Genomic DNA, 12610 nt, shown 5'->3' on the forward strand with positions numbered 1-12610 from the left:
CCTCCTGATTGTTTCTTTGTGTCTCTGGAGCACTGGCTTTTTGCTCCGATGTCTATAAATCTGCCTAATCTCATGCTTGCGATTCTGTGTAGAACAAAACCAGATAGTTTGGTCGGCACCCTAATTCCATTATCGTGTTTCTCCTGTTGTCACTGAGACTAATCTGTGACATCCAGGCATTAGCATTTTGCACAAGCTCGCCCATAAAAAATACACTGTGCCATTCCAGCTGCTTCCACCACCAATTATGGGAATTGCATGTGAGGAAATTTAAGCCCAAGCGATGGTAGTCCCAGTACATTTGTGGTATTTATGGTTGGCCAACCATAAAAGTGTCTTCTCAGCTTCTCTCTTCCATTCATGCCATGATCCAATCCAACAATGCATCCAACATGACGATACCTTCTCCATGTGCTAGTTGTAAGGACCAGCTATGGACTACGAGCATCTGTTTATATATGGACAAGCATTGAATCAAAACAACAATAATGTAATGGGCAACTTGGCAGGGGCAAATACTGAAATCAGTCTATAACCAAACCCTATAATTAATGTCTGTAAACATCTTGTGTAGGGATGTACCGATCCAGCTTTTTCAGTTCCTATACCGTTTTTGATGCTGTAGCTTAAAGTACCAATACCAGTAGCATCCCTAATCCTACGTATTTTATGTAAACTGTAAAAAAAAAATCTTCCATTTTGCTTCTCTTCATGGCCTTATCGTGTGCAATTTCTTTTTGTCTTGAGGTGAGAACTGGGGATGCGCAAGGTTTTTCATCCACCGATGATTTAAGACATCCCAGAACTTATAAACCAAGACCACATATTGCTTTCGGTTAGATTCTGGGTTCTGTAGACAAGTATAATAGGCGACCAAGTTCTTATAGACTATACCAGTACTATAAATACCATGATTAGTAAGAGAATTCTGCAGTGCCAACTGTCAAAACCAGTTCAGGAACCAGGATAAGCAGCATTGCTCTGTGGACTTTAGTACCAGCAACAGTGTACTAAAAACAGCATCAAGGAGCAGGGTGAAACAATGTAGAGCTCAAATGACAAAACTAAATATCATCATAACATTGGTCTGAGAATTGTGAAATAACATTCATATACTGCATGTGCACCATGTAACTTTTCTGGTGAGGTCAGATCTATCAAGAGACTAGCCCACATGTTTTCAAGGTATTAACAATCAAAACATCTAATAAAATAAATGCGATCCCTTCCCCAAGAAAAGTTACATATTGCCGCTTTATGCAACTTTCATAATGGTAGTGTAATGAACTAGTACTCCAGCTGCATTCATGTTTGCAGTATGAATGCCACTGTCAACTGATCTGCCTCGAGTTTACACAAGCTGTCAAATGACTCAGACATCTGCCCAGTTTCATATGCTACTTGTGTTGAAGTGAAGTGTGTAATAATATTTAACTCACAAAGGGAAGGATGAAGTGCTAGAATTGGCCTAATGGGGAATTTGTAATACTGTACCTCTTTACAAATTAACTTACAAAGTCTGACAGTGCTCATTGACCAAAACAACGGGTTCGCATGTTTGTTGCTTCTTCTAAATAACTCGTAGCGAATAATAGATGTCAGGTGATGTCCACTTGACCAATAATGAAACCAAACTAGCTTCTTTTGCTCCTTAACAACAGAAAAACCTGCGTCAGTCATGCACATAGCCATACTTCACAGCAATAAATGAGTCTGCAAATGTATATGTGCAGGGAAAGAGGATCTATAATACACAACTCATTGTAAAAATCCCCTGCCTAATACCCTAATAGATTTGCGCTCAAAAGGTAATTAAAATGTGTGACTTTTGGAATGTGTTAGGAAAAGCTGCTATGTAATAAAAACAATGTGTTGGATTAGATTAAAGTCTAACAAAGCTTCAGACAGAGTAGTGCCTACAGTTAGCATCACACCCACATGGAATATTGATGACATCTGCTGCAACGTATCAATAGCGCCTTTAAAGACACTCGAAGCGCTTTACATTGCATTATTCCTCCGCTCCATACTCGGCGGTGGTAAGACACGATTGTCGCCATGGCTGCCCTGGGGTAGACTGACAGAAGCAAGGCGGCCAATCTGCGCCATCAGCCCCTCCGACCACCACCACCACACACTGCGTCACCACTGTTTTAATGGGTAAGCCACTGTTGCCCCCTATCGCTGGCCATGTAGGTTGTTAAAAAGCCATGTGAATCATGCACACCATATGGAAACGTGTAGGTTAGAATTAGAGACTTTCAGAGCAGGCTAAAAGCACATGCCCATTATAAAGGCATAGGATGGAACCTCGGTGATGTCTGTTGTTTTGCTGGAGGCTGTAACAGTGTTATTGTGTTTTGCCTTTCAGTGCAAATGAAATGAGCGTAATGCTAGAGCGCTTTAGGTGAAGCAGCCTCTACCCATGACCCCACCGTTATACCTCTGCTTTTTGATGGGAAATGACTTTGTATGACTCTGAAAAAAAAATGCATAATAATACGAATATAGCAGAGAGTTCTCCTAGATCTGTACTATTATGTCACTAGCGGCTATTGTATTGTACCTTGAGTGCTTTTTGTAGCTCAGTCTCTAAAGTTGAAATGTTATTTTAAATTGACTGTTGGTTCAGAGCATTCTTGTTTAGTTTAGTTGTTGTTTTTTTTAGATATGATAATATGTCAAATTAAAAGTCACCTGTCCAGCTTCCAGACTGGTGCAAGTGTTTAAAAAGACTCAAAGAGGGTAACATAGCAACAAGGAGGACTAAAATACAAAGTGATATTATTAAAATAAAAATACTGCTGATATGATCCCTGAAGATGATCACCAACCAAAGGAAACGCAAGACAAATGTGACAGATTACAGTGAAGGTTTTGTACAGAATAGGACAGAATGCTTAAAAAAAGACTTCTGAATAAATGCTTCTTATCCTGCAGCTGATTGTGGACTAAAAATATATTAAGTTTGTATCTGGTGAACCATAAAAGTACTAATTTGACTCCCCATAAACTTTTCAGTGCATCACTAGTGACTTTTAAAATCGCATGGCTCGGTTGTAGTTATTGTCTGGGGGGCTCCGAATACTTGAGTTTCAGTGATTGGGTTACTATATGCTGACTGTAGAAGAACGTGGTTTTGATGGGGCAAAGCAAGTAGCTGCGCCTTTGCGTCATGTCTGAGTGGGGATGACCTCACCGTGGGCTGATCCGCGCGCCCTGTGGGCCACTGTCCCTGTGGATGCTGTAGATGCTCATCTGAAGAGGAGACAGAGGAGGAGGGATATCACCAGTTAATAGCCGCTGTCTGTCCGCGTCATGAGTGTGTTTCTCTTGGAGTGGGACCTGCAGCAGCGACGCGGCGTCATGACTGTCCACATTCTCCACGGATGCGTTCACGAGTGACATCCCCAGCTCCTCTGTTCACATTTGTCCCCTCAGTGCGCCGCGGTACCATTTTGGCACAGACATTTGCTGAGCGATCGCTGTGCGCACTTCATTCTTCTTTTTCTTGGATTTGTAAAACTTGCGGGACTTTACGATCGCTTTGGGGAACAAAAGGTGCACGGAAGGACGTTATTACAGGCTTCTGCTGGTGAATGTAGCGGGGGGTTAACGTTTCTCTGCGGGGCGCACAGCGGTGTGTGGACACTGAACCATCCTCGTGTTTGCCAGCTGTCCCACGAACACCATGGCTCTCTTGGCACTTCTGCTCGCTCTGTCACTCCCAGGTAAGACACTGAACATGACAACAGGACGCGTAGTAAAGCTGAAATGATTTGGTTGTGTTGTGTCTGAGTTTTAGAAGATAAGACGTACGCAGTCAGTAATCACAGGCAAGGAATAAAATCCAATCGGCAGTATATTTTATGCAGTAAATCTGTAGTGCAGTTTTGAGTCAATTTCACACTGCTAAAGCCGTGCGCACCAACTGGAGGTCGCCTATTTTTCCTCCTAAACTTTTCCAGCAGCGCACAGATGCTCCGCACTGACGGATATTGAGGAGTTAGCCCAAAGCGTGCGTAAAGGTGAAATTCCGATTCAGTTGTATATACAGGCTATTCAAAGCCAAAGCGCGCACGTGTGTCTGGGATATTTGTCATTGTTAACCATTGGCTACACCCATCCAGCGTTTATTCCACACATTTTACTCAATGATTTAACTTCATAAGCGCAGCGACACATCCTGAAATCTCCCGAGACGCGCTCTCAGGGTTTACTGTCGTGCTTCGCCCTACATTCAGAAAGAAGTTTCTTTTGTGCCTTAACAAATACCTCATTTCCTCAAATCATGTAGAAAGTTATTTAGTTGTAATTTTTCAAAAGTGTCGCTTAATTTTTCTCTTTAATCAACAAACTGTAATTTTGACAACAATGATGTAAAATGAGTCTGCCTCCACAGCCGGGGATCACAATAGACAAGATGATCATTACAGCGCTGTGGCTGCGTCCCATTTAGAAGTGAGTGATAAAGAGAATATTATGAAGACATGGATGATTATAGCAAACTGCCTATGATTACAACATGTGTAAAAAGAAGATATCTCCTTATCTAAGCCTTAAAACGATCGACATATAGGCCTATAGTTAATGTTTAATGAGTGCTGTTCTGTGTCTGTTTACTACAATGAAATTGATACAAAGTAAAATAGGTTAGCGTTGGATGTACTACACAAATTAAATTAGAAATTCTTGTGGGATCACCAGACTTCTGCCAAATTATGTCCTCACTTCCTTTCCAATTCAAATCTGTCAAGGTAGAAAAGCTGCTGCCAAGAAAAGTGAGGGGACAATTTGAAGAGGCAAAAGAGAAGAAGTCTATTATGTGCATGTGAATTACATGTTGTTGTTCTTTTACATACTATTAGCTTATTCATATTGTATATTTTAAATGCCGCGCTACTTCATGGTTTAGTGGAAATTTTGTATTTTTTTCTCCAGTTTTGAATTTTTGTTTATGCGTAAAGTTATTTCACATTCTCAGGTACTTCAAGACTATTTAATGATTATATAAATTCTAATTTAGCTAAAAAGACAATAGTGTTTGATGTTCTTTTGACTGAAAATCACAATTATAAAATTATATTTTGTTTAAATGACTCCGTAGCTTATTTAAAGGCTTGCAAAGCTGTCATTCTTGTTGAGACTGGACTATTATATTATTGTTTTCATTACAATTTTAAAACTCAGTTTGGTCTTTACTTTTTAAATGGTCCTGTTTTTATTTGCACCATTAACAATAGTCAGTCTGATTGAACTGTGTGAGACTGTCCTGTTTCCAGTTCCAGGATTAATGCACTAAATTGCTTCATCATATATCAAAAGATGTTTCGTAATCAGGCAGTACTGTAAGCAATAATGCTCTTGTGCGTTATCAGTTTCCATTCCTTGTCCTGTTTTTTTTTGTAATAATTTTGTACTCACCACCACCTTCATAATAATTTTAATATCGTTCTATTTACATTCCAAACAAACAAACCATTGCTTCCCATACAAGACAATGATGGTCAACCATATGCTGTACTCCCCACTGTCCTCTACTTGAGTGAGGTGTAGTGCATCTGCCCCAGTGCCATCAAATCCGGCATCCATGAAGTACCAGAAACACAAAAGAAATCTCTCATTGCAGCCCCATAGAGACTTTCTCCAAGGGGCTATTTACTGCACCATAAAGGGCCGCGGTGTGATCCAAGCCTAAACAGCCGTGTTATTGGCGTAATGGGTGCCCGAGTGCCGGTGATCAGGGACAGGTGTGCGGATCCGGAGCGAATCATTTTCATCTTCACTTCATTTAGCAGATAAAGAAGGCTTAATTAGAGGAGAGGGCTTTTTACAGGGAGTGCTGTGTCTGTGTGTGGAGGTGCGTCACAAATCACTGGTGCGTAGTGTGGGCTTCTGTGCAGAAATCACACCCAAATGCAGGCTCTTAAGTAATGGGCTTTTGTACTAGACAAAGATACCACAATAAATGGCAATATGAGCTTGTTGCAGTGATTTTCAAGAGAGGAAGACTTTTAACCAGCCACAAGGGGGCACTAGCCAGTAGCTTAGTAAGTGGAGACGTTTGACCACTAACTCAAAGGTAGCGGCGTGATCCCTGTCATCCACCTTGCATACTGCCTTGTGTCCTTGGGCAAAACACTTCATCCAACATTCCTCTACATTAGGCACAGAATGGCAGGCTCAGTTCCATTACTGAGTGTGACTGTTCCTGAGGATTTCAATGTGGCTGGAAGAAGCAAGTTATCAGGAGTATTATCAGGGAGGGAATGAAAAAATCCATGGTGTAGCAACCTTAGAAATAAAGAGTCAACATTCACTGTGTTTTGGTTACAGTTATGCTCAGACCTGTGCTTTTAAGCATTTGGTTTTGTCTTTTTTCCTCTGCAGACATTGACTTATTATTAAATATTGATCATAATATTCTGACAGTGAAAGGAACCAAGCAGGGCATATTTTTCATCATGAGAGATTATTAGTTACAGCTAAATGTGTATTTTGGTGATTTTATTTCCTGATATTTTAATCAGTTCAATTCAGCAACTGACTCAACAGTTTAAATTCAGATATATTTTTATATTATAAAACATGTGCATAAAGGGGCTTACACCAGCACCAGCTGTAGGTCCTGCTGAAGTTCCCATGTGGAAGTTTTACTGTGACCTGAGAAGCAGCGACCAGCTGAAAGGGACTTTTGTTTGGCTATAATTAGCTTTGTTGATGTGCACAGCGTGCTTTGTCAAAACTTTGCTCTCACAAATGAAAAAATATTTGGCCCAACTTTCCCCTGTTACCATTTACCTTAATATTTGCTTATTGAAAATTGTATTACATGTTTTTTAGTCTCATTCGTTTATTATTTTGTGTGTGCTGTTACCCAGTAGATACTTATTTGAAATGCAGAATGGTGGTCTTATAAGGAAGACTTTAGTTCTTCTACCTAAAGTCTTAGTTATACTTTAGAAAGAAATAACTAATCAATTTGAACATTATGAATTATGAATAATGAATAGCAGCAATGTATCATTATCTGAATTATACTATTACTGGATTTGATGAATTCCAGCATGTACAACTTTTGCAACAATGGCCATAAAATTGTCATGTGACTGGCTGATCTGGGTGGGCCTGGGTGGGTGGCCGTCCACCTCCAGTATTGAGTTCAAAGTTCTATGACTAATCTGTGCAGGCCCTGACTAAGGGTGAGTGTGAAACTAAAAGTGGTACAGCACCGACAGGTGTTGAACCAATTTAACAACCTCATACAAATTCTACATTTACTTTGTATGGGCCAGTCCCTTAATGGGTTTTGCAGCCCTGTTTTACACTGATTCAACAGACGACACCTGTGTATAGAACAAACACGTCTATAGAGCACAGCCCTGGGTCTGTAGTTGTGCCACAGGCTGTGGCCACATGTGACTCTCATTTATCAAACAATGAACAGTAAAAAGTCAAAATGGTACATGTTTTTTTACCCAATTTTTATTGTCTTAAAATGTGAAAAACAGAACTAGTTCTTTTTAAACAATTTGCCATGTTATTCCTCACTTATCTTACGCATTCCAGTCATCCTAATTATTCTCTGTGAGGAGTTTATGAGCGCATGTCACAACTTTCAGAGATGAGAACAAAGTTTACTGTGACGGTAAAAGTAGCAACAGTCCACATGCTTGCAGCACACTTCCTGATTATTGGACAATAAAACTTTTTATAATCTGATGCAGAGAGAACACAGCAGTCTTATTTTTATCTCAAGAGCTGCTTATATAATATATATGTACTGGTATGAAAGTTGCTTAAATACATGGAATACATACAAGTTGCATTGCATATTAATGATACTAAGCCCAGTTCCACCCAAAATATAGAAATGATCAGACACATACACATAAGCAGATCTTTATGAATGACTTAAGATGTAGTTGGCAGATGAAATGTGAGGCTGGCATTGACTGACACTAGTAGATAGTTGTGATGTGAAACAGAGACGACTATTGGGCCTAAACGGTTCTTTCCTAATTTGGTAATAATAAAAAATGTATATGTTATATTAGAGGTGTCCAACAACTAATCTAGAGATATCTAATGTAGGAATGCTGTGTTATCTATAAATGTAAGTGTTCATATTTCTCCTACACATCTGCTTAGACACGTGGGATCAGGGTAACTTCTTATAGGCTTGTGACGATATTAAAATTTGGTGTCACAATTATCATAGCCAAAAGAATTGCAAATAGCAACTTTAATACTTTTTGTGATGTAATTGCTAACAGTTTAAACATTTTATTGATATGAATAATTATACATTTTATATTATGAATAAGTTCAATGTTGTTGTTTTTTTGTTTTTGTTTTTTCTTTCAATTCAATTCAAATTTCATGTATATAGCACATTTAATAACAACTTAAGATGCTCAAAGTGCTTCACTTAAACAACAATAAACAAAAACAGATATACATGAAATACGACGCATAAGCAACAAAACAATAAAAGAACAAAATATCCTGATTAGCTAAAGCCCAATGCCAGGGAGAAGAGGAGGGTTTTTAGTCTGGTCTTAAGCTGCTCTACTGACTGAGAGGATGTTTAAACCACTATTATAGTATTGTACTTTGTTATAAGTGAAAACAATAACGCTCCACAAGAGATCATCACGGTAGTAGAAGTAGTTTTTGTTTGCACATTCTGGTGATATAACGGCAATTTTCTTTGTTGGCGATTATCACGATTATACTCTGCCCTTTTGTCTCCCCTTTTTATCACGATAAACAATATTATTGACTATTGTCCCATCCCTAACTACTTGACATTACTTTTCAAATGTGTTTAGCATCTGATTATGTAAAAACACTGCACCAGCTCAATGCAAATGCACTTCATCATTACCATAGATTAGGTTTATTATGTTAGCGCATGCATCATCAGTATTATGTGGCGTGTTGTCCTTTTTGACTTCTAAGGACATGTTGCTATAATTGTGTCACTGTGCGTTCTCTTTGGTGCTGCAGGCGAACAGACAGGCCTGATAAACAGTGAAGACATTTTGAGTGGCGTTCCCATTTCAACTCCCTTGTAGTGGTTGTATCCCAAAGCCAGGCGGGTCTAGTTGTTTAAATTGGATATGGTGGAATGACATCTTATTCTGTGCACTATTATGGCATCTTCTCCTATAGTTTATTGGCAGCTGAGACGAGAATTAGATCGACCAAATGTTAGAGCATGTTACCAATATTCAACTGACCACATTTGGACGCCCATCTGTTGACAGTACAGTAAAGGCGACACTGAATTGCTTGTTGCATCTTAAAACCCATAACTTCAAATGTTGAGTGAAACATGGCCCAGTCTCCTGATATGTTTCTGTACATACGGATCATGTTGATATAGCCCATGTAACCATAATTTTACAATGATCTTTTTATTTTTTATCTCTTTTTGTTGTGAAAAGCACTTTTCATTACTTTATGGATGAATTTTGCTCTACAAATAAACTTGCCTTGCCCATTGTATCAACAACAAATCCTCTGCTTTGTATTGAATCTAGTATTAAGCATAATACACTGAAAGAAAAAAGGATTTGCGTAAAAATTATATGGAAAGCAGTTGCGTGCAATAAAATTATGTTTAGGCTTTGAAACTTCTATACCCTCTTCGCATATTCTTTTCACATCACAAACATAACTTTTTTATTATTTAATTCAGTCTACAAAATTACATTTAGCTCTCCATGAAATATTAAAGGGCTTAAAATGTTTTAAAGTAAAATAAGTACACAAAACAGCACAGGTATAATGACAGTCTGCAGATGGACAGTGTGAAGACTTACGAAGAAACTCTGGTCTCTCACTGCAGAGAGAGGACATTAACATTATTACCATTTGATTTTCTACTTTGTGTTGTACACATTTAAATATAGCACTTAGGCTATTACTCTTTAATTCAATAATGGACCAGTCCAGGACAGAATCACAGTGAACAATACAGAAAATGCACAAAACCATGTGATTTTCTTTTTGAATAGCCAATTGTAACGGGTAGGGCATCAGGTACAAAGTCCTCCTACTGCCACACCCCTGTAGATACAAGTGATAATACATTTTCACTAGGGAATATATGTTGTAAAAACATAGACTTTTAAAAATGTGTTAGTTCATTTGTTGCCTGTGTTTCATTTTGGTTCATCTGTGGCTTGTGTTTTGGTGGTTCTCAGAAGTCCTGTCTTCTTCTGGAAGATACAGAGATTTTTTTTTTTTTTGTCTCACTCTTTTTTTAACTGATGCACTATTTACAAAATGGTGCTGCACAAAATCCCCTAACCATGGAGTATAATATGTGTCAGCTTACCCGCAGCCGGAGCACATTGCTCTGGATACCACTCTTTGTTTGCAGACTTTGTGGAAGCAACAAATTCAAATGTTAATACAATTGTGATTCTTGTAGATGGACACTGGGCAGTCAATAGGCAGTCAAGTTCTAACATTATATTTCATGGAGTCAAACCTTACATTAGCTTTAATTTCAAATAAAGCAAACATGTGTTTACAGTGATTACATTCTAGGTAAGAAAGCGTGTAAAAGTCTTACCTCCAAAGCAGCTCTCACAGTTCCCCTGGATTCACACTGCTATAACTGTCTGACTCTTGTATGCGCTTGAATTTTCCCTCCGAATGTTTTGGGGATGGGAATTCTCAGCCTGATTTGGCCACAATCAAGTGACCACAGTGATACTTAAACATGTTGGACAGAGAATCGTAAATAAGTCATGCTATTGCTGTAAAATTTGTGTTTGAAATTTGAACAACTCCTCTCAGGCCATTTTTCAGTATTCATTCACCTTTAGACCAGAAAAAGATAACAATTGCAGCTAGAAACAAAAAGAAAATGCTTCATGAAGAGAAATTGTAAAAAAACATTTGAGATCTTTATCATTTTCTTAAAAAGACAAGGCGTCAACTTTTTTACTTTCCATATGTTCCATTTTCTAACATGACAAACTCCGATCATTATTTTAGTGAGGACAGATTCCAGTGATCTTCACCCTGAAAGCTAATGTGGCTCTCTACCCATTTCAGTTTTCATCTTTGGTAATTGGAAGAAGGGAGTCTCGCTTTAACTTATACGCTGCATTTTTGAGTGCAGTTTGGTCACGGCTGGTTGATCGCAGTACACATCACATGAACCAGTGTTTATTTTTCAAATCAAATCAGCATTTTCTATGTTTTTCAAATTAGCCTGAGCCACTTCTCAGTCCTTCCATGTTCTCCTTGCGGTATGCGCTTGAGTGGCCAATGGGCATCTCCGGCTTGTATGGTCACACTTCCACTGACATTCCTTTACATTGGTTTAGCAAAGCGCTGCCTTCATCTCGCTTGTGTTCATTAGCCTTGTTAATGACTGTCCGTTTTGTCGCTACACCGTAATGTTGACTGGCGGACTCGTATATTCAGCTGTCTCTCTTTCTCAGGTCTCTCCATATATTTACTCAAGGCAGATTTTTGCCCCCCTTTTTTCCCTTCTCCATCTAAATCCCCCCTCGGATTCAGTGGCGCGTCAGAATAAATTGTTGGGAGTGGTTGAATGAGGAAGTGCAGTGAACCGGCGCGGGTGTGCAAACACATTTGGAGCGGCGGCAGTTGACGTCTTATCGGTGCACGGGCAGGTGTGTGTGTTTGTGTGTTATTGTGGCCGAGGGAGGGGTGGGGTGAAGAGATAGAACTAGTGGGATTCTTAAGACACTATAGCAGAGTGACAGTGATACTCAGAGGATTTTACAGATTTCACTTGAAGAGTAACTGTATCCTGTGGAGTTACAGTCTAGTGGAAAGTCTACTCATTCATTTTATAAACAAATATTTCTTCTTGCTGACTGCACTGAAATGAAGCAAAGAATAATGGTCTGGGTTTTATAATTCTCTCTGCTTGTTAACACTGCAGGCCTAGCAGATTACAATTTGATGTATTTTTACAATTGGAAAATGTTTGCCATTATATTGTCAATCTTTTTGCCTAGATGAGTAGAAATTAAGTTTTTGCTGTAATATATAACAATATTTAAAGATGTTTATACTTTTGTGGCACAACTGTTGAATGCGAACTACAGATAATTAAAAAATATAATTTGTTATGGCTTGCTGCAGTAAATTCCATTATGCCAGAAAACGACTCTATGATATGAGCGATCTTGACTGTTAGACCAGCCATTATGTCCTGCTGTCTCTGGAAATCATAGTGTAAAAAAGTGCTGTGCCCAGGAAAAAAAAACTCTCACTTTTTATGTTGGATATTTACATTGAGATGGTGCATTAGGCTTGTGTGAGTGAGACCAGCCTGCAACCACAGTATCATAAAAACTGTGATTCTGTGAGTTTACCCCAATTGCCATTCTCTTCCCAACTAGTTGCACAAGTTGCGCAGATTGTGACTGGAGTAAATGGATGACGTGTCTTGCTCAGAACACAGAAGAGGCTTGAACTCCTTGTAGGGAAATAAATGCACTCTTAAAATTGACATGATCCAAGCTGTCGTGTAGTGTCTATTGTCTAACCTCTTTTGGGTGATTCCAGGCCACTGCGATGTGTGCGTGTCCCGAACAGCAGACATCTTACC

At 39.0% G+C, this 12610-nt stretch overlaps 2 protein-coding genes across 3 annotated transcripts in view; both read left to right on the forward strand.

Annotated features, from left to right (window-relative positions):
• arl9 (ADP-ribosylation factor-like 9) overlaps positions 1-12610 on the forward strand; it is a 151567-nt gene that overhangs the window by 48611 nt on the left and 90346 nt on the right. The gene's annotated exons all lie outside the window — the stretch shown is intronic.
• Positions 1-12610, forward strand: part of gfra3 (GDNF family receptor alpha 3) — a 67213-nt gene that overhangs the window by 24020 nt on the left and 30583 nt on the right. The window contains exon 1 of one of the 2 annotated variants that reach the window (XM_055225037.1): positions 3241-3731. The exons of the other annotated variant lie outside the window; for it this stretch is intronic. Coding sequence (XP_055081012.1) covers positions 3692-3731 — 40 coding nt within the window. The 5' untranslated portion in view covers positions 3241-3691. Of the gene's footprint in view, positions 1-3240; positions 3732-12610 lie in introns of those variants that run through there. 2 annotated transcript variants of the gene reach the window in all.

Source organism: Periophthalmus magnuspinnatus, chromosome 10, assembly GCF_009829125.3.
Source record: "Periophthalmus magnuspinnatus isolate fPerMag1 chromosome 10, fPerMag1.2.pri, whole genome shotgun sequence".
Classification (NCBI taxonomy): Eukaryota; Metazoa; Chordata; class Actinopteri; order Gobiiformes; family Gobiidae; genus Periophthalmus; species Periophthalmus magnuspinnatus.